The following is a 27,745-nucleotide window of genomic DNA, read 5'->3' as shown; positions in this document are numbered from 1 at the left end:
CTGAAGACCCTAGCTCACTGACATGCCAATTTTCTTTCTGGTGAAGTGGGTTGGTGGTGCTCTAAGTCTAATTGTGAGTCTGGTCCTGAATCCATCCCGTTGTCTTCAGCAAGGGTAGCCTTTCAATGGCAGACACAAAATGGCAGCAAAGGCTTTCAGCAGCTGCTGGGGTCTTGCATGAGCTGGGGAATGGTGGACTTCTAGTTCAAACCTGCCGGGGTTTCAAGGGTCACATAACCCATGCCCTTCCTAGAAGGAGGTTAGCCAGCCATGCGGTGCTGCCGGAGCATCTGTTGGCAACCCCGCTGCTCCATCCAGGGCTCGCCACCAAATGCCTGCTGCGCTGCCAGCAGCAGAGGAGGTTTCATTCAGGGGTGCGTGGGAGGGCAGCAGGACGTGAATGCAGGCCACCTCTGCAGCCTGATCCCTTCCACCTCTCCTTCAGCCACAAGGAGGAAGGTCTCCTCCTCAGGCTCCCATGGGAGAGAGGGGAGGGAAAACGTGGGATGTGCCCCTGGGAACTGCAGCTTCCACCGCATGCAGGAGTGGTCAGGCACTCACGTTTGCCAGGCGAGCTTCTGGCACACAGAGCCTTTTTGAGGCCTCAGTACTTGAGAAGTTGAGAAGGGATTTAAAATGAGCACCTAAGAGAAAGGTGGGGTGAATCTGTGTGGCATTTCCACCCGTGCTGCAGTCCCTCCTTACTTTGCCTGCTCTGGGTTATCTGAAGGTGCAGCAGCCCCATCCCTGTAGGCCTGTGTGAAAACACGGCGGGTTTTTGTTTCATCCTCTGTCACCCACTGTGATGAATGCAAAAAGGGCTTTTGTTCTGGATCTCAGTTTGTGCTCTTGTTTTTTGCTTGTCTTTTGCAATTGGGAATTGTAATGAGTAAATGCATTATCTGTTAATGTTGATGATGAATCTTGGTCCGACTGTCTGAACATCAGTGCTGCACGGGTCACTGCCAAGCAGGAGGGAAATAATTGCTTGGGAGAGGCTGCGTCCACTGATTTCTGAATCGTAGGAGAGAGTTGTCTGTAGTATTACAGCACACTGTTCTTGTTAATATCCAAAACATATCCTAAGGAAAGGGAAGTATGGAAACATAATCTCCTTTGCCTTCTTTAATTGTGGAGCAGATAAGGAACAGCCTGTGAAAATGGGAGGAGACATGAAAAAGCATTTAAGCAGCCACAAATGAAAAGTCCATACTTTTTTTTTTTTTTTTTCCTAAATAGCATCAGACCTTTGTTCTTCCCTGGCAGAGTGCTGTCGTTTGAGCCTATTAAGCAAAATGCACCAGGCCATCTTCTGCAGGCTGACCAGTCAAGAGGAGTCAGGCTGTGTCATAACCCTAGCACATAAGCTGCAGAAAAAAAATTAGGCGACCGTGTTGATTTAATTATTAAGGATTCTGTTTGTCTGAGTCTGTCTGCCTCTCCTACCTACACCCTGCATTATGGGCTGTTCTTCATTACCTGCTCTACCTATCTTCGCAATCTAGCCACAAACAGTTTTGGTTGACCACACCACTTCCCTCTTGAAAGTTAATACTGTTTGACTCATTCTGCACTGCAAACACCAAGCCAAAGAAAACAAGCCAAAGAATAACCTGCTTGTATGCAGTTTGGAAACTTCTCAGAGGCCCTGCTTTCAAAATGCTATACAGTAGCTTACTATATCTCCCTGCAGCTGCAAAGAAAATGAGGAAAGCAAAAAAAAAAAAAAAGGTTCAAGAACCTAAAATAAAGACTAGGCAGAACCGCGTGAAATTTATGAGCTTTCAGTGAACTGCGGTCCTGTGTAGGCACAATGGAGCATTAGTGCAGAGGAAGGACTGCTTAGTAACCTACAGATAAAAATATTCAACCTTATTTCTTTGGAAAAGCAGGTATTTTCAGCTATTGTGTGAAAACACCAGTCACCAGCCTTGTTAAAAGCAAAGGTCTTCAGTTCAAGGGAAGCACATAGCCTGGGTACATACTTTTTATTTTATTTTATTTTATTTTATTTTTGGACAGGAGCAAAGTTTTTCACAAGTCCTTGTGCAGTTAATATCCGTGGAGGGTAAATTTAGTTTTGTGTTCACAGATTCCCCGGGTTTATGTAAACAGTGAGCTGTGGGACTTGACCATTAGGTTCTAGGTCTCTTGTTCAGCTCTGTATGAGGCTGAAGTGGGGAGTCTTTCTACTGTCTACAGATATTTCAGTAGGCTGATGAACTGAGTTTCTGTCCTTCGATGCTACTGTGTTCGTGCAACTCACTTTTCTATGCATTTGTCCTCTCAAAGGCACTGCAAGGAAGGCAAATGCTAGCATCCCTGCTTTGCACAACCCTGGCTGAGAGGGTGGGGGTCCAGACTCATCCCACCTAAGTCTGTAATTTAATTAAGGTGCCTGAATTAGGAGCCTCATCCCCTGCATTCAGTGGAGGGACAACCACCTCCAAACGGTGGATCAGTCCTTGCTGTCTGAGGCTTCTGTTTCTGCAGCTTTTTCTTTGGACAGAGGTCTCTTTTTGTGCCTATGTTTTTCTTGGTTGCTGGCTTAGTTGTTGGTTGGCTGGTTGTGCCTCATTCTGCACCTCCTCTCTCATCCATATCTTCAACTATTATGTCTCAGCCCATGGCTGGAGGGTATTCTTATGGCAGTTTGTACGTGTGGGAAGATGCAAACTATAAAGAAACAAAAGAGGCTTTTGGCAATGTGCTGCTTAAGTTGGGAGTCATTCAAACTTTGTCAAGGAGTCAGGATTTTTGGAGTGTATACATCAACATGGGGGAAAGGGAAAAGAAGGCAAAGGGTATAATTTTGCAGACTAATTTAACTTCCATGAACTACTTCTTCCCTCAAAATTCCTAACACTCAGTTCCCTTACTTTTACTTCACTGAGGTGACCTAATTCCTGAGATGAACCCACTGAATAATTGCATTTTGACAACAAAAATTGAGGGCACCTATATGTCAGGATCATCATGGCAGGGTGGATACACGGCAAGAAAAATAATTGTGGGTTTTTGATGTTTTTTTGTTGTTGTTGTTAGGATTTAAGAAGAAGCATGTTTGTGTATAGCTACTTGTTAGTACAGCACGAGCTGTACCAGCAGAGCTGGAGGGGAGAAGGCATCTTTCCTGTCTTGCAGCAACTTCCAAGATTGCTTTTACTGGCTGTTGTAACTCAGGATGAATGAGAGACTTTTCAAGTGTTTGTCAGGAGCAGAGAGGTCCAGCCCTGAGCAGCCCATAGTCTTGCCTGTAATCGTGAACTTCAGCATGCCTGGCTGGAAGGAGGATGACCAAAAGGCCCAGGTTTTGCCTTTTTTCCTGGACGGGTGCTCTCTTAAGCCCACCACTCCTGTTCTCAAAATGTGGGCTCTCTCACTGCAGCTGGAGAATGAAATATGGATAGAAATGGGGGGAGATGGGCTCCCAGCCTATAGTTAGGGCTCTCATATGGAAAACAGGAAAGTGAAGTTCATTTGCTGTTGCAGATCAGGCAAGATGGACTTGATTCTGACTATTCCATCCTGGGGAAGGACTCCGTCTTGTTAGAAATTTGTAGCTTGCTCTATCCATAGTATCCATTTCTGAGTTGTTTTTTTTTTTTTTTTTTTTTTTTTTTTTTTAAAGAAGCTGTAAGAAAAACAATATCGCTGGGAGTATTTAACTACTGTTAAAAAATGTAGGAAAAAATGTACCCCAGCTGTTCAGCAAGACCTGCCAGCGAGTGTGTCGCTACTGTGCAGTGAGTGTGGGGTGAGGAACCTGAACAGAGCTGCCATCAGCTGCCTCGCATTTCCGACAGGCAAGGGTCTGCACCGGGGGAGCTACCAGAGAGCAGCAAATGTGCCGCATGAATCCTGGTGTGCCTTCTTGGCAGCACCGGACACTTGTTTAGCATACAGCCAAATTGGATTATTGAGTGGAAAAATTAAATGCTGAGCAAAGGATCACACCTGAAATGTCTAGTATGTCTGCAGTTACTCAGAGCAACAAACAGATTTTCCATAAAGGCACAGAAAGCCCGAGGTTTGCCAGGGAGCTGATAGAAGAAGCGCAGCTGGAAATATTTCCTGGTGTCAGTCCGTCTGTATTTGGCATTACACAGCGCTGGCGTTATTTGGTGTTTGGCTTTTGAAGGGCATCTGGGTGTCAGGCTGTTCATTGTGCTGGGGAATGGTGCATGTGCATAATGTCCAGTCTCATTCATATGTTTCCCAGTACCTCGAGCCTAAGGTCAGGTTGGGTCCGATGACCAACACCAATTCTGCCGGTAATTACAGACACAACACAGAAATGTTTAGCATAATATCCTGTCTGCCATGCTCTTCCTACTGTCTGGAAATAAGGCTTTCCTTGCACAGTACTTAAGAAAAACAGCCAAAAAATACAATTGCTCATGAGTCTACTCGAAGCTCTGACTGCCATCACAATTATTTCTCCTCACTGCAGCAATATTTTTAACTGAGGAGAAGGAAAACATCCTACAGTGTGTCTTGTTCCTTTTTTAGGAACACTTTACACTATATTTTTAACACTGTACAAGAGGTTGGTGTGTTCCAGTGCTGTCCTGCAATTATCTCTGTAATGCCCAAATGTGGTATAAGTCCCTTCCAAACCATGGAGGCCAGGGAGGAAACCACTTTTCAGGCTGGTTTCATTTTCAAGCATCACTTTCTAGGACCCCATGGGCTACCATATAACAACAGTTAGTGCATGCATGTCTGCAGGATCAAGTCAGGTCTGCTTTAAAACACAGAAAATGGTGTTATATTTGTTGCTGCTCCTGTGCAGATAGCAAATCAGGGAAAAAGACTGTAAATTATTTTACAAGTGGGACATTTGGGACATAGAAAAATATTATGCACTTAAGGTACTATTTCCATTGTTAGAAAAAAAAAATGTTTTTTTGTTTTTTGTTTTTTTTTTTCCAAGCAGGATGGATATTTTTCAATCATTTGCAGTACTCAGCTAGTACTCAGTAATAATGTAGAAGTCCTATACTTTAATTCAGTTTTGTTTGCAAGATTATATTATTTTTTGCACTAAAAAGCACGTGCTCCCTTCCTACAATAATGTGAAAGAGCAGATTTTCTTCTCATTCCTCACTATGTACAAAATAATTTGACTCCATGGTACAAAACAATGTTTACCACTTTATTAGCTAGACACAATGAAACATGGCTTATTTTCTACCCAGCTAGAGCTGGAGCCAAACCAAAGCCCTGCACACAAACAGCCCTGAAAACTGGAGATGCTTGGATCAAGTTCCAAAATGGTTCCAAAGTGACAAGATTTCATTAAACCAAAGCATTGGGTCTGGTCAGTCACTCCCCACTTTGGCAAAGCCTGCACAGATACAATGTTTTCCCCTTGGATAAATCACTTTTTGGGGTGCACAGGTTGTGAAATCCTCTATTTCCAGCCTTGGAAAAAGGGATGCAGAGGAGAGAGAGGGAGGTATTCTGCTCCCTTTAGGGACAATGAACTCTGCTTAAAAAACTCCCCCTGTGTATCCGCACACACAAGTATAATCTGCTGATTTGGGGCAGGAAAACTGTGCATTATATACATGAAAACTTGAAGCTTCCCTGCCTGAGTGTGTCTCTGGCCCCAGGTCTGTACCCTGGGGTACCTCCAAACTGTGAGGTTTGTGCATGAATGGGAGCAAGTGACAGAAGAGTGTGCTTGCCCCCCCAACCCCGGGGGCCCGGCCCCGCGCCGAAAGTGCATCAATTCACTACAGCAGTCTCCTACAGAGCATACACAGGAATTTCAGTAGCTTCGTCAGGCAGCATGGGAGCACCGAGGGCCTCACACCTTCCCTGGATGTGCACAGGATGGGGGCTGCCAAGACACGTCGTTCTGGTCGCTTCCACGTCCAGAGCTCCGAGCAGGTGGCTGCCATCCAAGCTGAGCGCTCCACAGCCTCTTGAAGTCTATAAAACTGTGTTTCCCTCCCATTAAGAGGGAAAACACTTTCATGTCGTGTTGCTGTAAAAGTATCAGAAAAGCTAATGTTTTCTCTACACTCCTCATTTAATATTTTGTGTAAAAAAGTCTGCCTGACCTCAGTATTTGAAAGGGATAAGCAAAAAAATCCAGAAGCTCCCAAAGACTTTGGTTTAGCCAAAGGGTTTATTACCACACTTATTCTGTGGAAAACCTCCAACTCTGCAACCCCAGGGAAGAGGGAGCACAAGAGCAGGAGTCAAAAATGCCACCTCCTCTTGTGGTAACTCTTCCCCCTCACCCTTCCTGGTGTTGGGAGTGGTGGCACTAAGTGCATGGCTTTCCTGTCTGCCACTCAGCGTTCCTCACACTCCTCTTCAGAGATGGGAAAGGGGCTGGGAAGTTGCCTGGCAGGAAAAGACCTGAGGGTGCTGGTCAACAGCCAGCTGAACGTGAGCAGGCAGTGTGCCCAGGTGGCCAAGAAGGCCCATGGCATCCTGGCCTGTATCAGTAGCTGGCCAGCAGGACCAGGGAAGTGATCATCCCATTGTATGCAGCACCGGTGAGACCACACCTCGAGTACTGTGTTCAGTTCTGGGGCACTCACTACAGGAAGGATATTGAGGTACCCGAGTGTGTGCAGAGAAGAGCAACAAAGCTGGTGAAGGAATTATAAAAGAGGACTTACAAGAAGCAACTGAGGTAATTGGGGTTCTTTAGTCTGGAGAGAATGAGGCTGAGGGGAGACCTCACTGCTGTCTACAACTACCTGAAAGATGGTTACAGCAAGGGGGTCTCCTTTCACAGGTGGCAAGTGTCAGGACGCAAGGAAATGGCACCAAGTTGCACCTGGGGAGGTTTAGATTGGATATTAGTAAGGATTGGATATAGTAAGGATTGGATATTAGTAAGGATTTCTTCTGGAGGAGGGTGCTCAAGCATTGTAACGGGCTGCCCAGGGACGTGGTGTAATCCCTACCCCAGGAAGTATTTAAGAGATGTCTGGATGGGGTGCTTAGAGACACAGTTTGCTGGTGGACGTGGTAGTGTTAAGTGATGGTTGGACTTGGTGATCTTAAGGATCTTTCCCAACCTTCATGAGTCTGTGATTCTGTGAAGACTGGTGGTGCGGGCACCGTGCTGAGCTGGGAGGCAGGCGTCTGCCGCAGGTTCACTGTCTGACCACAGGCAGGTCACCTCATTTCTCTGTGATTCAGTTTTCCACCTGTAAAATGGGGATAATAATAGTCCTGCACTTTACAGGGGTGAGCCAAGGACAACTTGCCTGCTCTTTAAGCAAGATGTTTAGAGGATAACTTCAAAGTAAAGCTAACAAATGTGAAAATACAAGTCACCCTAGCAAAGCTCTGCCTGTGCATTTATAGTGGCTTGGGAAAACCATTTGTATTTGTTATATTTTTCTGACAGTTCTTCAATTTCCTACACAAAAACAGGTTCAGTGCTGCTACCTGCAGAAGCCGGCAGGGGAGATAAGGTTGGATAGGTCTTCTGATTGGTGGGGGGTGAGGGTGGGAAAGTCACTTTTGGAGGTGACAACGTTTGGAGCTACAAGCTGAGGCACCTTCCAACTATGCCCAAAACTGACAAAATCTGGGGCAGGGCAAGGGCAGGCACTTTGCTTGGTGGATGGGCGATGCAGAGACACGTGGTGGTAGGCCTGGGAGCAGCGTGCCCCATGGAGGCCTTGGGAGGACGCTGAGCCTTTCGTTAATTTATTAATTCAGGCACAAGCATAGTGCCTGGACGAGCTTCAGAGGGGAATGTTAATTGTTGCCTTGCTGGCCTGAGCACAGCCCTTAGCACAGGAACTGCTCGCCCCAGTGCGAGGCCACAGGGCCGTGGGATAGCTTGGGGCCAGGCCGGGCCACCGCAGCGCAGGGTGCCATGAGGGCAGCGCCTGGCCGGCAGAGGAGAAAGCAGGGTACCGGGAGGTCAGACCGCTGGCTTGAAAGCAGAAAATGGCTGACGTGAATTCGAAATGAGGAATAAATTACACTGGGGGTATGGATTTGGAAGGATCTGAGTCTTGGCTCCGCAAGCCCTTGGTTCAGCCCGCTGAAGCTTAAACTAATCCAAATGTATGAGGTATTTTACACATCTTGTATGACTCCGCATGTTCACGTTCAAGTCCGGTGTCAGGAGCCTGAGGCTTGGGGCAGTGTCCAGCTTTGCACTGCTGACAAATGAAGCGTTTGCTCTTGACCCACCAGAATGTCAGATAAAAGTCTTTTTCATCTTTCTCCCCCTCGCCTTCCTTTTTTTTTTTTTTTTTTTTTTTTTTTTGGAAGCCCTAATGGGTCTCTTTAACGATGAAGCCACTGCTATATAATATGTCTTTTTATATTTTAATTTTTTTTCCCCTCTTGGGATAATTTATAGCACAGTGTGGAATCTGAGACAGTTCAAGCTGTGCCAAGGGGCCTGGCAACAGGAAGAAATGCCGAGCCACTGCGATTTGGAACCATAATACAAGTTATAAAATTTAATTTTAGAAATGCAGCTACTGGGAACTGCTTTTAAATGTACATTTTCTCCTTAGTGTATAAAATGGTCCTGTGTCTTGATTAAGCTGTTAGGGTGGCATGAAAGAGCACACTGTAGAGTAAAGGACATACAGACCTTTTCAGAGATCGCTTGTTGCTTATTCACCGATATGCAGAATTGGAAGCTGGGTGTTTATAAATGTTTCAACATTAAATACTACGAGGACATGTGGATTATCTGGGGGAGTTTTGTGCCAGTCTGTTTCACTACTGCAGCCACGAGCTCACAGAGGACTTGCCACAGGAGCAGCGTTGGCCTTCTCCTTGTGTGGAGGGTTGAGAGATGCACAGAGAGTTGCCAAAGGCAACTCTTTGTTGAAAGACAATGAAAATCAGGAACGGACAGACAGAAAACGATGGTATTTGGCAGAAACCATGGATAATGCCACCTTCTTTAAGGGAGCAAGTAGAACTAAATTTGGCTTCTGGGCTAGACAGTGGAGATGTGTTCATGTCAGGGTAACAGTGCCCTTTCCTGTAGGAAAAAAGGAGAAGGGACAAGACACAAAGATTCACAAGGCAGCTGGTTTCTTGAGACAAATGCAAAGTGTAGAACTGGGATTGTGGAAAAGGAGAGATGAGACATCCCTCGCACACTCTCCGTATACAGTCTTTGTGGTTACTGAGCAACATGGCATTTTGCAACAGGGCTACACACGGGATCCAAAAGCAGAGAGCACTCACGGGCAGCAGTTAGAAATGCATTACCTTATTCCTTGCATACTGCTCATTGCTGCTAGCTAAAGCTTATCTTGAAACCAGTCTTGCTCATGACAAGACAAGGTCTCTGCCCTTCCAGCTGAACCTGGCTGTGCCCTGATGCTGTGCTGCCTTCCAGCTCCTTCCCTGTTCCCCCATACTCCAAGGGCTGCCCTGGGGCATGTGGGTCCCCGTAGCTTGCACATGGCCGAAGCTAACTCCTCTGTGCACTGGCCTGCATTGTAATGTCAGCACCTGTTCTCTTAGAGGTGGATATCTAGTAGGACCTTGTGTTTTGGAAACTCCACTAGGGGAGACTTCATGACCCGGTAGCTGCAATTCTGCCAGCTTCTGGTGTTTATTGCCTATTTCTGTCTATAAAACCATCCAAAGGATTCAAAATCAGGATTTGTTTGGGTTTGCTATTTTATAGCCCCATAGTACTTGTCTAATTATGGTACTTCACAACAGTCTGAGATTTAATTTCTGATGAGTTACTCCGATGCAGGTTTAGCACAGGGGACACCAAAATTTTCTTCCTTTTATTCATCCCAGCAGACCTTACTCCTTCCAAAAATGCTTCCTCTCCCATTGTGAGGTGCAATAGAAAGGCACTGCACTTTTCAGTAGACCTGTTTTTTCAGAGTAGGCCATCCTGGGCTATCCTGCGATATGGTTTCAATGCATGACTTGTTTGTGTCTCCTGTTCTTGCAGAGAGGTGGTTTCAGTTTAATTTCAGATAGCTGCTAGCTGGTTAGGTACTTTGCCAGTGGATGAGGGTATTTGTTTCTTTAAAAAAAAAAAAATCAACAGACCTCATATATCAGTGAGATTTTCTGATCTTTTTCCCCCCCCTCCCACAATAGGACATCGTCAGAAACTAGATGAGCAGACAAAGCCCGGGAGCTTGTCCTTTTCAGAGCGCCTGAGTGAACTGGAGCAGTTGCGTCGTACGGCCATGAGGGTCAGCCCACACCACCCAGCCCCCACACCCAACCCACGAGCCTCCTTGAACCACACCACTGCTTTTAACCCTCAGCCTCAGAGTCAGATTCAGGGTAAGTACCCAAAATCCTCCCCCTGCTCGCCCAGCGCCTGCCTGGCCCTGCTGAGAGCTATGGGGCTCGGAGGCGTTCCCCCCCTTGCCCCTGTCTCTCTTTTTGGCTGTCCTGAGACACACGGAGGCCTTGCAAGTCTGTTTTCTTGCAAAGGTACATTATCATAGGCCTTTTCACATGTGTAGGTGTATTTCCTGATGGGTAGTTATCAATTAATTGTGTGCTTGAATGAGAGAGAAATTATGTCAATGCCTTGTTTGACCTTTCCCAGAGAGACAGTTGCAAAGAGAATTTTACAAAGTGCTTTGTTCCCTGAAGATGACCTCTTAGTGACAAGATCTAAATATGGGCAGGCTGGTTTGAACATATTTGTGGAGCTGGTGCTTATCCGTTCTGTTGTATTTGAACAAAAACCTGCCAAACAGTGACTCTGGAGTCCGATTTCCTCTGAGATGCAGGCTTGGATGATGCCCGTGAAAACAAGCAATTCAGTTTGAAAGGTTATCTGCCACTGCTGGAGTTGAGTCTGTCACTAGTAAGATCTAATCTGCTACTGAAATCTCCTGGAACTTCATAAGCAGAGAATCAGGTCGCTACGTAATGATAGCTGATAATACACTTTGCACAATGCATATCAAGGTGCAGATTTGTAGTGAGATGCCTCTGGAACGAGGGTGCAATATGGTACTTGTTGCAGTGAGGGCTGTTCCCGGTGGAGTTTTCTTCTGCACTGCTTGTAGTTGAGGTTCTCTGCTGGTGCTTTGGGGGGAGAGGGTTACCATCAATTCTTGCAATAAGTTCTTTGTTCAACATATATTTTATAAAGCCAGGGTTACTCTTAGTTGCATACAGAAAAGGTTGTCACTTGCAGAATGCAATGCTTGCTGCATCTTTTTATTCCAAGGACCGGGAAGGTCTTTGGCCCAGTGACATTTACCATAAACCTTCTGTGCAGAACCAGACAGTTTTGAGAATCTCAGGAAATAAACCAACACATTGTCACACATTGTATTCTAAAAAGAGGTAGGGAAAAAGCAAACAAGCAAAAAAAAAAGGTGGAAGGATCACACAATATCCCTTCCTTGGTCTAATCCTGCACCTTGCCAGCCTCCCGTGGTTTTCTGATCTGTAGAGCAGACCACGTTGGGATTGCCCTCTGTGCAGATCAGCTCCTGCAAAAGCAAATGCCCATGCTGTTGCGGCTGCTCAGCAGCCTGCAGCTCCACGGGTGGAGGTATCGGCCACAGACGTGCATTCCTCGGCGTCTCGGGAACACTATATGCTTAGCAGAGTATCGGGTTCAGTATCCCCCTTCCCTTGTTCCACATGGAGGTCACTCGCTGGGACGGCTTCACACCCGTCTGGGGGCTCAGCTGCTCTCTCCAGTAATATATTTAGTATGTTGCTCTGCTTTGCTCTTCATGAACATGCTTTTAATGCATTTCACCTGTGAATGTAGCTCGGAAGGCCGTACCAGTTGAACTGCTGGTGTTTCCTCATCAATACCCTCCTCAAAGCTTCCCCTGATCTCCCCTTTGCTTCTGCCTCCCCAGCTTACGTGTTATCCTAAGACCCCCCTGAGCAACTTGCTGAGGCTGCCATCACTACTAGTGAAACATCCCTAAACCTGAAGCCTCTTTGATGTTGACTCCTTCTGCCGCAGGCACCTTTTGGCTTGTAGGGCTCATCCTTGTCCCACTGCTGCAGCAAGGCAACAGGGCTGCAGTGACAAGGAGCTACAGCACCATCGCGTTTTGCTCAGTGTTCAAAGTAGGGCTGGCTTTTGGGCTGGTCTCATGGGAGATCTCTAGGGAGTAAGGGTGTTTTCATGCCTTTTATTTTTACTCGACAGCATCATGTTTCAGAAGGGAGGCCCACAAAATGAAATGCTTCTGAACCTTTCCACCCTATTACCATACTGGCCTGTACCTCTTCACGTCCTGAAACACATTTATTAAAACTCCCACTGAAGAGAGCATTGGGTGCTTTGTATATGGACATAAGGCACAAAAAGCCCATACATTGCTAGCTTCTCAGTAGCAGCATTGCGCCGTGCTTTAACTCACGCTGGTATGAATCACAGGCTACTCCTCTGCTCATCCAAGTCCAATTATCTTTTTTTTTTTTTTTTTTTTTCTTAAATAGACATCTATTAAAATAGACATCTCAGACTAGTTCTTGGATTTAAAGGGGCAGGTTGCCATGCCACTAAACCACTGTTTATTTGTTGAGGTTTTCATCTATAAAAGGATTGAGGTTAATTTTAACTTCCTATTTTACCAAGTCTTAAATTTGAGCATAAAGCTGCTTGTGTCATGGATACAAGTCCAAGCAAGTTAAGAGACCATAAATTGCTATAATCGAGTTTTATGCTTCTTTCATATCACAAAAAGCGAGCAAGTACACCTGTTCATTTAAAAGATCTAACCATAACCAATTCACAGACAAAAGGGGAACCGAAGGGGAGAGAAGGCTTCCACCACATCACACATGTTTCAACTTGAAAGATTACTTTGTGCAAGTACCAAGCGTATCGTGTCAAAGGATTTGACCTGTGCTCGCAGAGTAAGGAAATTCAGCTAGAGCTCCAACGCCAGCTAACACTTCATCCTTAACTCACCCCTTCCTTTGCTCGGAGAGGAAAAGAAAATAGAGCTACGCGAGCTGTGCTGGGTTGTTATTTATGAAAGTTTAGGTAGAACCCTCGATGAGCATTGAAATTTATATGTGCCATAAATGTAAATCTCTCTCTGTATATATTACGGTTGAGTTTCTTCTAATACCAGTCTAAACCAGACGGTAAATACATAATTACTGGTTTTACAGTGGTTAGTGTTAACCGGAGTAGGAAGATCCATAATTCAAGAGTTTTAAAAACATGAATTTATATGATTCCTTTATAGTACGATTTTTTAAGGGCCAATAGAAATATTTTAAAGGTGTAAGTCATCAGCAAGAGAAAGTATTTTTTTGAGGAAATAACATTAAGCTAATAAATAACCTAAGTAAAATAGGAGGTTAGGAATATCATTCAAAATGTGTACAATTAAATAATTTCAATCCTTTTTTTTTTTTTTTTTTTTTCAAATTAGCCCAAGAATGCTTCCAACTAATGATTTATTAATTACCCATAGGTTAGAAAAATAAATAAAATATTTTTTTTTCTGTCTGGGGAAAACAATCATTGCAATCACTTTAAGCTGCATGCTTCTGTTTCTGTTTATACTTTTATAGCCTTAAAAATATTTGAGCTTGCTTGCTCGCTTTTTTTTTTTTAATTTTGTAATCTTATACATTAAGTTTCAGCTGGGACCACGCTTTTATGACCAAGTCTAAAATCCCTGGAAACAAGAGGCTGTAATAAAATTGCTGACAGATCTTTAACCAAAGCAGAAACTAGCACCAACAGCAAAGTAACAGAGATCATGTCGAGATCAGCTCTTTGAATTAGCAAGAAACATTAAAGACAGAGAGATTATTTTGTTACAAGCCAGCCTTTTGTCTTCCTCCAGGTGCAGTGCGCTTTGTTGAGGAGATATTTCAAGGTCCTTGCTATCGTAATCTCTTTCCACCAAAAACAGCCAGAGTTTATCAGGGTTCCCATGAACCAGGGAAACACAGTAGTGGAATCAAGGGCGGTGTTTAAGCGTGGGGAATTAAGATGGCTTTGTTCTTGCCACAACTGCATCCTGCCCCAACTTTTAATATTTCCACTTTTGAATGGGCTTAGCAGGCCATAGGCTAATAGAGCCAGCAGTGTGTGCGGGGCAGCCCTTCCCAGAGGCTGGCAGCAGGCACAGGGCTGTGGCTGTGCCTCCATCGTTCATTGCTGCAAAAATGCAGTTTTCGGGAGCTTTGGAGAATCCGAGCCGGTGTGCACACCACTCCCTGCCAGGACAGATAAACAGGCTCCCAGGATTCCAGACTCACCAGCCCTTCCCCTCGTGCATTGCTAAATGCCTACATTTTCACGTTTTCTCGGGCCGCGTCTGCCTCTCCCTGTCGTTCCCTCGGTGCACGTATCATCATCATGTTCCCACTTGATTAACCACCTGACCTCTCCGTCCCAAAATACACTGCCCAGCACATCAAGCAGGTGCTGCCAGCGCTCAGCACCCTGCCTACCAGCACCGCTCCCACCTTCCTCGACCAGCAGGGTAGCGTCGGGTGGCCACTGGCCGCCCTCACGTCGCTGCCAAGCAGCATGACCAGGGATGCAGTGCTCCGGTGCTTTTTCCTGGATGTGCAGAGCTCGCCTCCCCAGCCCCACAGTAGCATTTCTGCACCATAAGCCAGGCTGCACAAATTTTGTGAGCGACCAAGGGACATCGCTTTTGATGGAGACACCGGGGGTGGGCAGCCAACGTGCTGGGAGCACGTGGGGACAAGGCAGGAGGACAGCGTGAGAGGGAGAGGTGTCATGAGTCCAGAACATGATTGCCACAGCCACCGGGAGGTCGCAGGAGGTTTGCTGAACGAGTGGTGTTTTCACAAAATATTTTGCTAAGCCGATCTGTTTAGCTGGAGTATTTCCAGTTGGCTCTGTCAAAAAGGAGATTTTTATAGAGAGAAATGTCTTTTTACTGAAGGTACAATACATTTCTTTGATTCACATATGTGTCTCAGCAGATAATACTTTAATATTGCCATGAATAACCTCAGCAGTTTTTCTTTTTAAAGGGCACGGTGTCATCAGTAGCAGACTCACCCTGCTATTTACTTGTTGTGTCATAAACCAGCTCGCATATGAAGAGATGTGCACACTGCTGTGTGAACCAGATTAGCTTAGTCAAAGCAATTCTTCTCTCATTCAGTCCAACAGAGCTCTGCTCTGGGGAAAAAGCATTCCTCTTTCATGGCCCCTACTAACAAATATAGGTGAACCTCCTACTGAAGGGTGTCTGAGTCCATCCTGTAGCTCTGCAGGCACAGGTGCTACTGTTTTTATCCGGAGCTACTCGTGTTGACTACACTGGAGCATGTTTTAGGGAAGTTTGTTCAAAAGCATAAAGTAAAAGGGAGCATCAGAAATGTGACTCTGCCATTTGCAGAAGCAGAAAAGCAAGTTGTGTAGCACTTCTGGCCAAGCAAGGCTTCTCGTTTTGCTGTGAAACTAACAACCTCCATGCCTATATCTTAGAGAACATTCACGAGGCTGTAGTATATACGGAATGTACTCTACAGAATAGGAAAAGTGGTTTGTAAATATCAATATGGCAAAGATACATGCAAGAGGTGTGTAATATAACTAAATAACCTTCAGCTTCACAGCATCCATTCTTTCTTGGCTCCAGCTCTTCGCGTTGTTTTTTACTTTGCCAGTTCACCCCATGTGGAAATCAGCTCCTTGCAGTGAGATGCGTGGCTTTCATTTGATTTGCAGTGTTCTTAAAACCAGCTGGGTCCTCTCCAAATATTAATTTTGACAGGGATAAAATTTTGTTACCGTGATGTGTTGCCTCTGCCAAGCCTTTGCTTGTCTGCAGGGCTGGTTCTTTGTGACATAAGAGAGGGGTTGTTATAGCCAGAAACAGCCCAGAAACGAGAGTGGTCGTGAGGAACTCCCTCCATTTGGGGTTAGAAACATTTATTCCACCATCGCCTCCTCATCGCCTTCTCACCTGACAGAAGCAGGCCACCAGTTTTTTTGAGATACCATAGGTGGGGTACTGTATTCACAGCGAGATAGAAAGCTTTAGAAAAATCTCAGCTGAGGTTTGGATAAAGCCATGATCAGCCAGTGTTAGAGAAAAAATGAAGTCCAATGGTACTGGGTGGTACAAGGGGGCTGTTAGTATGGCAGGAGCAATGGAGACCTTTCTTTAAGAAGAGATTAGCAGAGCCAGGTTTAGGCAGGGCACCAAAACAAAGGCTGAGAGGGAAGGTAATTGCAGTCAATAAACACAGAAGAGAAGCTCAACACCAAGGAGGGAGGAGCACCATTTGCGTCAAAGGACAACGCTGGCTCGGGAGCAAGTGGTTATTCTGTAAACTAGCCATCGATGAATTTAGCCTGGAAATTGGAAGATGGTCCCCACGTATCAGCACGGCCCTGGCAGCCTTCCAGGGGGGTGATTAGAGACAGAAAGATGTAATTTAAGATGGATCTTGCTGTGTTATGTAAGTGCACAGTACAGGATGTGGCTGGGCTGCTCTACCCCGGAGGTGCTTTCTGGGCCCACATTTTGTTCCTTTCGATCAGTTCCCTGCACTTGTGGCTTCACCAAGGCCAAACGAGAAACATTTCATTCTCCAGGACCGGCAATGGGAGGCTCAGGGATGTTCTCAACGCTTTGCTCTGTCAGATCTCAGTGCCGAGACAAAGTCTTTGCCTGCAGTCTCCCAGTGCATTCCTGGCTCCCACCTCCAGCGCCAGGTCTCCAGCACTTCCCAGGACAGATCGCAGACAGCTCCCCAGAAACAGCACCAACAGCACAACCTCCATTTCACACCATGTACAGGTAGTTGGGGCTGCAAACCTCATGCCTGGCCTGCTGAGGAGAAGACTTTCCCAGGTCAGAGTGGCAGGAAGCCGTCCAGCCACGAGGTTCCATCCCCTCCAGCCACAGATTGCAGCCTGGTCCCAGCCGGGGCAGAGCAAGGTGAGGAAGCAAGCTCCTCGGCGCCTGCCCCGGGGGCACCAGCCTTGTCCAAGAGCCCTGCCTGCCTCCTTGCAGGCAGCTCTTGAAAAGAAAGGGCTTGAAACTACTCAGCTTTTTCATCAACTTAACGCCCTAATGGAAAGAGTTATGTAATGGTGTTTAATCCAGAAGATTTCCAAGTGTCGATATATTTAAAAGATACCTATCTTCATATTCCAATTGCTTGGCACTTCCTGAGATTAACAAAGCAATAGATAAGGCAGCAAATATGTTCTCCGTCCCCAAGCAACATCTCCACTTACACAAATTTTCCTTCTGTTGTTTTTGTTTTTGTTTTTTCTGTCCTCAGCATGGAGCATCCTAGAGGACAACTTTAACTAAAAAGAGGGAAACCTTGGTTTTAAAGCAGAAGGAAAGGAGCTTAGAGATCCCTGTTTTGTTCTAAGGTTTGTCAAAGTCATTCTGCATACCACTTGGCAAGCTGTCTGGAACTTGTCATTTCAAGAAGTTTTTAGAAAAACTTACCAAGATTTTTTTGGTAGCGACCAAGTGTCTTGGCCCCCGAGAAATTAGTGACAACCAATGCCTTTGGAAACGCCTCTAGCTCTCTGGCTGAATATTTTGGGCATTGATAAAATTTGGCAGCTCATGCCCAACCAGTTTTATTTTTCATTAATCAGTCCATGTCTTTTACCACATGAGAACAATGTCGAGCTGATGGATACTGCTAAGAGAAACAGAGCTTGCAGGTAGGAACAAGTATCCCTGTTTCAGCTTTTAACTTGCACAGCGATTCTCTCTGTTTTGCTTTGGTCTGCCATTCCTGAATCAGTAAGGCAAACTCCACGCTCCGTTATATTGCTGCAGAAGCAGAGGCACCCTTTGACTCAGTGCAGGACTCTTGTAGGTGCCTTGATGTTTCCAGCCCAGGGTGAGTGATCTCAGTAGCCACCGTGATGGTCAGAGACAAGAGTGAATTCTCTGGGCTCTCTTCTTGCTTATTTGGCTCTTGGATGGCACAGCAGTGCTGGAGGCACCTTTCCAAGGTCTTGCCTGCCCATTTGGGGCCATGGAGAAGGCGTGAGCATCTCTCAGGAGCGCAGCTTTCACACAGCCCCCTCTGTACCTCCATGATGTTCCATATCTGCTGTTGAGATTAGCCATGTTTCTGGGCTCGCTTGCTTTTCCATGGGAACAGCTTATCCTGGCTCACTGCTTTTCTTGCCCAGCACCAAATCCCACCTGTTGCATTGGCGTGCTGAAGTCGTCTAAAGCAAATATCCCTGCCTGCCCCAGAGGCAGGTGCTCCCAGTGTCGTGAACCTTGGAGGGCAGCAAGTGGCCGTGCACTTGTTAGTGTTTTAGCATCTGAGGCAGCTACTCCTTGCTTTTGGGGTTATTCCTGACTGGCCCTTGAAGCATATTCTTGGCCTTTGAATAGCCCAATTGTGATGAAGATTAAAAGCTCTGATTGCAAAACTCTGGTAAATAAAATCTCTCTCAGTTCTTTACTGACAAATCCAGTTTCTTTCCATAGCATTCTCTGCTTTAATCCCCTCTTGGCAGAACATGACATGTTTTGATACCAGAGCTCAAATTACCTCCCATGGTAAATAAAACAAACAAAAAATAAATAAGAACTCCTTACCCTAAAAACAAACACCCACTGAAAACAGCTTATTATTCAGCTGATGCTGCCATGTGCCAGAAGATACTGCTTTGATTTTGTAATTGAATGTATTATTTTCCCTCAAATACTGAATTGAGCCTTTCCAAACCTGAACCACTGGGGGGTTAGAGCAGAGCGATCTAGAAAACAAAGAAGGAAAAATACAAGGAGAATAGCACACAGGTTAGTCCCTAAGCCCAGGCAGACCTGAATCCACCTGACCTTCTAATTTTTCTCCTCCAGACTCTGCATCAGCTCGATGGGTCTGTGCGCGGATCTCCCATGGGTTGTGGCGCAGATCTCTCCTTTCTTCACCCTTGGGCTTTTATCCACGGGGCAGGGGGCTTCCTTCAGAGCCCCAAGTGAAGGCATGCCCTTGCCTCTTCCACTGCCCTGTCTTTAACATGATGTTGCATCAAGCAGATCTCTAATGGTCCCAGGTGTGTAGAGGGTTTGCAGGGCTCCTCTTGTATGACTGAGTACACAGTACACCATTAGCAAACTTATTTATATGTGTTCCCTATGTGTTCCGTGTATTGTGACCACTATAAAAGGAGATTGCTCGCATGCAAAGAACAGTGTGCTTGGATGCGCTCTGTAAAACAATCAATTACTTGGGGAAGCACACATTATATAGTCGAACAGATGATTGCCTCTGTCTGAGCATTTTCATTCTATATATACATCTCTTCACTTAAAAGCGTAGAAAAACAAAGGCATGGGAAATAGATCCATTAAAAAATTGTGGTTTTGCTCTGAAGGTCAGCTCGATTTCTGACAGTAAATGCCTAGGTCTGTTTCAGAGGTTTACTCCATTTATCTGTACTGGGCAAGATAATCAGTTCAAGATTGGTGATTCTGAGAGCTTCCAGGTTTTGGTGCTCAACTCCAGGCACTTTCAAGGAGCCTGGATTTCTGCAAAAAGGGATGCTTTCAATGTCTTTGATTAGGTACCCAAAAATGGAACCAGATCACTAGGCAGACTTTATAATCTAAACCGTTGTGGTTTACGTCCTTTGCATTTTTAAGTAATTACAGTTACCAGAGCTTTTAGGAATGACTTGGCCAGTTCAGGTTCTTATTTTCTGAGGATCAAGTTCAGGTGATCATTACTAATGAAACATAGTGCAGCCAAAAATCATTCTCATAGCAAAAATTTACATACTCCCTGCTTTATTCATTGATAAGTTTTCAGAGGTTGCTGTAGACTGCTATATTCTTTGAACTGTAGAAAAGACAACATTTAGTCAGAAATGCTTTGTTTTATTAGTGTAATGCTGATTTACAGCTAGCTGAACTAGTACAGCGTTTATGATGGTTTGAGTTATCACTGCATGTGGTTACCGAAGCACATTTAATTTTAAAAATCCAAACTCCAGATGATGATCCTCATGTTGCAGGAGAGCACGTGAATAACTGCTCAAACAAACAGTCTCTTTGATATCCTTGAGATCTATATGTACATGAGCAATTTTACATGCAAAACCATTTGCAAATTCAGACTCATTATTAATTACCTAGTGGGGGAAGGTATCAACCAGAGAACAGTTCTGCTCTGCCATACATTATAAAAGTGAGCACTTGTATTAACTAGAAAAAGAACCACACAAAAGGGACTCAGACATTTCAAATGAGTGCAAAACAAGGTTTGCTAAGTGACGCTCACCTAGGTACAACTAGATTGCTAGCAGATTGCCCTTGCTTACCCACCTCTGCAAACACTGTTTTGAAACTCCCTCTTTTCAGCTTTTAAATACATACCTGAGCATTTGTACCAGGCTCTCATGGCAGTGGCACTCCCCAGCCACTGCCTTGCAAGCCCTCTCCCATTGCCCGGATAAGCCCTGCAAATGCATGTGGCAGGGGACCAGCAGCCGTGGCAGGGCCAGGAGTAAGCCCTGTTGGGAAATGCAGGAGCTGAGCGAGATCCCCCAGGACACAGGAACCAGAGCCAACTGGGAACAAAGTTTGCAGCCATCCCCGTGGATCACCCACCTCCATCCCCAGATCTGCTGAAAAAATGGGGGCAGGTGGAACTGAGCAAGGGCAGAGGAGGCTACTGCAATGAAACAGTCCTAACCAGGGGCTTGGTGCTCAGCCACCAGCACAGCTGCATGCTGCTCCTCTCATACAGTGTGGGAGAATGGGGCAGGCTCCACCACAAGGAGCACAGGGAGAAACCAAGCACAGCAACAGGGCCAGGTCTGTGCCGGGTCACCCCAGCATGACCGGGGTGGTGGGGTGGCATGTGGGATCGGTCCTGCGTGTGGCTCAGCCACTGCCTGCACCCGCGCTACCCGCACTGCCCGCCCGTGCCCTCACTGGGTGAGTAACCCAGCCAGACATAGCTCAGGGACCGCTGGGGTGAAGCAGGTGAGAGAAGTGAAGGCAGGGAGGAGGGAGTGCAAAAACAGGTTTTCCTGGAAAAGTGAAGGAAACACATCCTTAAAAAAGAAAAAAAAAAAAAAAAAAAAAAAAAAGGAAAAAAAAGAAAGAAAGAAAGAAAGAAAAACAGCTGTGCTAATTCTTGTGCTTGTTCGATCATGTTCAGAGGCTCCTCAACTCCCCAAGGAAGGAGAATGGTTTTGTTTCTTGAGGGTGGTGCACACTGAAAGCGTGTCCATGTGATTTCTGTATTTGTACATTAAACATTTCCCCAAGATGTAATTCCTTCCCTCCTGCACTTGGAATAAAGCGACTTTACAAGAAGTCCTGCCTCCAAACAGCAAGCAAAGGAGGGCTGTTGGGGCAAGATAGGGCAAATGTAAATGTGTCTGAGCTAGCTGCTCCACCCAGCCTCTCATCTTTATATGAAAAAAAAAAAAAAAATGTTTCCAATAACCGAAACAGGCAAGGTCTGATCTGCACAGACGGTCTGCAGGCATCTGCCCAAGAAGCTGACGGTTGGCTGGTACATCCTCATCTGATTTATGTTGTGTGTGTGTTAAGCCTTAAATTGTTGAGTCTCTGGCTGGCTGCAGTGGTATTACTGGATGGTTGGTGTATGTTTTCAGCTCACAGAGCTGGCTCTGATACTGGGGTTGCTGGCGCTGAATCAATTCCAATCTCACACCTGTCTGAGACAATGAGGGCCTTGTTGCACACATCTCCACCAAAGGCTGTCATACAACTTATTTTTCACATTTGAAGAAGGAGGAAAAAAAATTAAGGGAGGGCTGAGGAAATGCTGCCTCCTTACAAGACACTTTCCCAATGCTTTGAGGCAACATGCCCCTCTTTTCTTCAAGGGAAAACAGGTTTACAAAACAAAGGCAGTGGAGTGCTTGTGAAAAGTGTAGCTTGATCCTGGCAGTTAAATGTGACTAAGGCTTGGTCTCTGAGGACTCACGCTGCAGGCCCATGCCTGGTGGATTAGGTATGGGAGATGGGCACCTAGTTTTTCACAGACTTTCTGAGAAGTTTACCTCCGGCTGGGTCAGCGCTATTAATAGCTGCTTATCAGTTTGCCTAGCACCTGTGTCATTTACCCAGCACTGCAGGGCCACTTCTTGAGATCTCGGAGGTTGTGAAAGGTGCTGGGCTCAGATGCCAGCGTGGACGAGATCCTCCACTTCCTGGCACTGAAGTGGCTCGGCCTGGGTGGAGGATCAGCCTGGCTCCAGGCACCATTAACTCCTGAGGTGAAGGCAGGAGGCTGATTTTCGTCTCGGTCTCTGTCTTTGCTGTTGTGCTCTCACTCCTCCTCCAATTCTTGTGCTCAGATATCTCATATGTGCCTCTTCTGGAAACTCTGTTGTTGGCTCTCTCTTTCAAGGTGTTGCGTCAAAATGAAGTCAGATTTGTTTCCTAGCTCACTTCTGGTCGGGCGGTACTTCTGGTTGTAACCCAGAGTCCTTTCCTGACCTTTCTGTTGCACCCTTCTCCCACTGGGGTGAGTGGCAAGGGAGGCAGGGGCTGTAGGCCTGTCCCACACAGGCTTTTCTCCACCAAGTATGTTAATGGCAGTTTTTCACCGAGGCAGGCAGGAGGCGTTCGGCTGAGCATTTCATTGGAGCAGGAGTTTGTACTAGTGATGAAAGAGCCAAAAAATGCCAGTGGCCTTCCAGACTTTCTCCACGTAGCTGTTTGCCATGTATAAGCAAAGGCTAGCTGCGCTTCAGCCTGCGTATGTGCTGCAGCGCCAGCAAATGTGTACCACACAGCTCTTGGTGACCAGGACCATCCCTAGGTTGTGGAAAACCAGTTGTGCTTTCCCACATCCTTTTTTTTTTTATGCTTTCCCTTCTACATCCCAATCCCCTCCCTTTTTGCCATGGCCACCGCTGATCCCACCTCTGTGGCCTTGCAGGCAGGGGTAGGAGGGAGGCCTGAAAGGCAGAGCAGCTCTCTCACCTCGTTCCTCCTCCTCTCGACCCTTACCTCATTCCTTTTCCCCAAAACACCATTTGAGGAGGGAAATAGGAAGGGGAAAGGGCAACACCAGAACCCTGCTCGCATCCAGGGAGTTTTGAAAGGCACAGAACTAGACCCAGAGACAGATCTCCAGCCGGTGCAAGTTGGCATTGCTCTACTGAGTAGGCCAGCTGAGGATCTGCCCTTGCACCTTGTCGGGGTGGTCTTCAGCATAAAAATAAATGATTAACTGTGCAATGAGTGAACATAAAGACAGATGGTGAAGTATACTTCTGTTGGTACTTGCACGCCTTTGTTTCAGAATACAGAGAAAGGCCCTGCGGTGATGAAATGCAGACAGGAGTGTGATGTTATCTCACACCTATAAAACTCGCTCTGAGTCCACTGGTGGCCACTATCCAGAACTGCTGAGTTCAGACACAGTTGTACTAAGTAGAAATGGCACTTTCAGTCTTTAGTAAACAGCATTTTTGCCCCAGGGCCCAAATCCTTCAAACATTTGCCTAGGTAATTGTCTGTTTTTGCCTTCTAGTGTCTCATCATCAGCTTATCTGTAAATTCAGACTGGCTAAACGAGCCTGTGAGGATGGGGGAAGAGCTGCTGGAGGACGGGGCAATAAACTATTCCACATTTAATTCACTGGCAGGAGAGGCTAATGCAAGTGCAACTAAGCAATCATTTTAGGATCACGCCGGGGAAAAAATGAGTAATACGGCATATTAATTTGAACAGATTAAAGAGCTGCACACATAAATGGAAGAGGTTTTTGTTTTGTCTTACTGGCGGTTCCAAAATATCAACAACTGCAAGACAGCAACAGCAAAATTATGATTTCTGTTTGAACTTAAATGTATTGTTCCAAGTGTTGCCTTTTTTTTTTTAATTTTGAAAATGTAAATATATTTCAATTACAGCAATTTCCGAAGTTTTTTTCTCTGACCAAGCCAGATCTATAACCCAAAATAACTTACATCCTTGCCATCACATTGGATTTTTAAGTTAAATATAAACGCCTTTGTTTGGTTTTATTCTTTCTTGTGTTCTTTATGAAAGAAAATAATTATTTATTATTTGATTGCTTATGTATTAAGATTATGTTTAGCTTTGAAAAAGTTTCTGAAATGGAAAAAAGGTCTTTTTGCTTATAATAATGACTAGTGTTCTTCCTCTCCATGCCTCAGTTGTATAAAGCTGCTCGGTTCAGCACGTGCAAGGGCGTTTAGCTGTGCTTAGCTAAGTTTCTAAAAAATTTTTGATGCGTCAGTGTTTTAGAAGTTTGTAACTGCCAACAGAGAGAACAATAATTTTACATGATATTTCTGAGCAGACAGGCTGGTCACCTGGTGCAATTTGAAATGAGGTTATAGCAAGCAGTATTTTTCAAGTCATTCAAAATTAGTTAGTACAGTAAAGGTATAGAGGTTAACTATTAAGATGGTTTATTCAGAATGTGAAACAAGGCTGTTATTTTTATCAAACATCACACATCTCTGATTCCCAGAAGAAAACCTCTTCAGCCTGGCAACGCAGCAGCTGTTTGTTTTAATACTGCGAATTACTTTTTTTCTCCCATACCAGGCCATTTTGCAACACTTGACATGTGTTGACACTTCTTTTCTATACTGGATCAGTTTTCCTTGAACACCGTTCCTCCTTACTCCACCCATCCTGCTAGCACCACCTGCACACAAACCCAGGCTTACGGTCGGTCTTTTACAGGTCGTGGGTACACGTTCGCTGCCCTGCGGGAGTCGGGGAGCTTCTGGCTGGCATCTTACTGAACTGAGAAGCACTCTTAGCCTCACGGCTTGTTCCACCTGTACCTTTTGCCCTTCGGGTTTAGATCTGGCCTGCTCTGAAATCAGGCAGGGTAATGTTAAAATACGTCCTGCAGAGCTCACACACAAGCTGAGCCAAAACGACTGTATGCCTTGAGCAACTGCGGAGAGGGGTTGAATCAGGAGACGAGTCCTTAGCTTCCTTTTAGTCCTTCTTTAATCCCCCAGCTGCTTTCCTCTGGCCTCCCTGCTTCACCAGAGGGCCAGGGGAGACGTCCTCGGGCCACCCACCGGTGCCACAGCTTGCGTGGGATCTGTGACGGCCGCCAGTGCAGGACGATGCATTCCTCGGCTAAACAGGAAGTGCCAAGGGATTTCGTACAGGAAGCAAAGCATTTCTTAAAAGGTATTTTAAATGTATTTCTGGACTGAATGCCCCTGACAAGCCAGTGAGTTGGGGCTTTCAGCACATACTTCTGGGCTTAACTCATTTTCCATTTCGGTTTTGCAGATCTCCTCAAAACCAGCTTGACAGTTTAGAGGAGCAGATCATTTAATAGAGTTTCCAACAAGTCCGTTTTGGTTTAGTACTATAATGAGCAACAGCTTCTTAGATACCCACTTAAAAAAAAAAAAAAAAAAAAAATCAGTGCATCATTCTAAATCAAACTCACTTTGCAAATATACGTTAGCATGAAGAAGACCTTACTTCACCTTGTAAATCAAAGCTGCACTCTGGAGAGAGGTTTCATACCACGGGGCTCAGTATCATTTTTCTCAAGGTGACCTCAGTTGTTAAGTATGAAGGTTGCATTTGATATGTCACTTCCTTTCTCTAAGTTAAAAAAAAAAAAAAAAAAAAAAAAAAAAGAACCTGTGTGTCTTTAGATCATCAGAGATCTGCTTATGACCAAAAGTTGTTTTAATCCTGATTTGTGTTGGCATTTAAAAGAGTCCAAGCAGATTTCGTTTGCCACCCTGAGTAAGAGTTTGGAGGGTGATACTCTGCTGCATGTGTAGAGTGCCCCTAGATGAATTCTACTTTATTAGTTTATAGGCTTTCTTCTGCACACTTGGGATGAGATCATGAAAGTGTAAATGGCTGTTATCTTCAAAGGCCTCTTTTATACTGACAGAACTCCACCTTACTGACTTGTATTAATAATCTATTGCAATCCTAATTAGTTCACATCAAGGTCAGTGTTTTGTGGTGGATAAAATGACTGTAAACTCCAGAGAGCAAGTTCTTTCTTCCAATACTTTCATGTGGAAAAAGGGGAGGGAGCACTGAAAGTATTAAAAGAGAGAGAGAGAGAGATTGATGATGACTTTTTGTTTATCTGTAGGCTAAAGAACTTTAATATGGTGTAATTAGCTCGCATCATCTGGAGCAACCTTTAAGATACCTGAGGCCACGCTGTAGTCATTCCTTTATCACCGTGTCTCACGGTTGACTGCGAAGACTTCCTTGTTCAGCTCTGCTCCTTCATTTATGGCATTTGCTTTCCAGTGGGAATAATCCGTTTTTCATCCTGCTATTTAATTGCCTTGAACTGTAGTCAGAGAGCAAGGGAACACCTCGCTGTGTCGTGAACTCACCACCGCCCTTTTGAACACCCCAGGTCCTGGTAAGGTGATGGCTCAGGGGCTGGGCACCAGGCTATCAGAAGCCCCCCGGGACCAGCAGGGTCAGGTCCAGCCCACTGGCATGAAGGGTATTGCCCTAGAGGGGAAGGCACAGGTAGTCCTGCGCCTGCAAATACTGACTCAGTGCGACTTCCAGGTCCTGGCCCGGGAGATACCTTGCCACTTCCTTTCGTCTTGTTCCGCCCGTGAAAGAGAAACTGTAACCAGGGTGGGATTCAGTTCACCCAGCTTGAGACATCCGTGTTTTGTGTGTCTCCGTCTGACACAGTTGTCTGGAATCAGCAGCTGGGGAGGGAAACAGCTGTTCCTCGGGTGTGATTCACCTGGCTTGGCTGAGATGTCTCCCTTAGCTGCAATGGCTTGCGCTCCAACAATGTCTGTTTTGCCCTGTTGGCAATAAAGGGAGTCTAGACAAGTAGCTCAGAGGTAGACACCTACATTGTAGATCTCTCAGGTGGGATGAATCCTCCCCCAAGAGCCAGGCCAACAGCAGGCAACATTACACGTTGTACACAATTAGCACCCTACTGCTACGTCTGCGTTTCCAGGGCATGACATACCTGCCCAAGGCAGGCTGAAAGCAGCTCTTTCTCCTGCCAGCAGCAGGGCAGTGAGATGGGCTGATGGACCTGCTTCTTGGGGAGCGCTGTGCCCCACCTGAGCCCTACACTTCAGGTAGACTGCTTTCAGGATGTGAGCTAACTAGGATAAAGTGGATGCATGCCCCCCAAGCTGTTTTGCCAGGTGAACTTTCCCTGCCGGGGTGACATCAGGTAATTCCTATGTGCTCTGACTCAGCCAAGTGCTGAGCTCCGTGCCCTGAGTGCTCTGCTGAGCTGGAGCCTTGCTTTGTGCGTGCATCAGTTCTCCTCCTGCTAACATGAGGGTTGTAATGATACCCTTCCTCGGGGGGGCAGCACGAGGATCAGGTGATTAATTAGCTGGGAGGCGTTCACATACTAGAGTGGTTCAGGGAAAGCGAGGAGGAGAGCAGCAGCCAGCACCTAGAGCAGCAGGCAGAATCAAAGAAGAATCAAAGAATCATTTAGGCTGGAAAAGACCTGGAGAGCGGGCAGCTGGGACAGGACCAGGGGTGCTCTGCTGTCGGGGGAGGGGGGAGGGGGCTTGCTATGTGGACAGGTCGGGGATTCCCCTCCAGACTCAGAGAGATGAGATTTCTAGGGAGCACTCCCAGGAACTGCCATGCCATACAGCAAGTAGACAAGTGTGTACACAGGTGTACGTGCACACGTTGTCATCCTGCATGCCTTCCCTCTCCATCACACCCACATCTCACGACCTCCCAGGCTGGGCACAATGGGACAAAGGGTGACGTTCGCCCACCGCCGCCACCGGCGCGCTATCTGTCCCTGATTCCCTCGCTGTTTCAGTTTGTGCCT

General features: G+C 45.9%; 1 protein-coding gene across 7 annotated transcripts in view; it reads left to right on the top strand.

The window, feature by feature from the left end:
- The window catches only part of RUNX1 (RUNX family transcription factor 1), a 169,911-nt gene that overhangs the window by 129,940 nt on the left and 12,226 nt on the right, over nucleotides 1–27,745 (top strand). For 6 of the 7 annotated variants that reach the window (XM_035315722.1, XM_035315723.1, XM_035315724.1 and 3 more), the window contains one exon: nucleotides 10,084–10,275. The exons of the other annotated variant lie outside the window; for it this stretch is intronic. In XM_035315722.1, the coding sequence (XP_035171613.1) occupies nucleotides 10,084–10,275 (192 nt within the window). The remainder of the gene's footprint in view (nucleotides 1–10,083; nucleotides 10,276–27,745) is intronic. 7 annotated transcript variants of the gene reach the window in all.

This window comes from Oxyura jamaicensis, chromosome 1, assembly GCF_011077185.1.
Source record: "Oxyura jamaicensis isolate SHBP4307 breed ruddy duck chromosome 1, BPBGC_Ojam_1.0, whole genome shotgun sequence".
NCBI lineage: Eukaryota > Metazoa > Chordata > Aves > Anseriformes > Anatidae > Oxyura > Oxyura jamaicensis.
The sequence above is the reverse complement of the archived record's forward strand: the minus strand, read 5'-3'. Positions and strand labels throughout refer to the sequence as shown.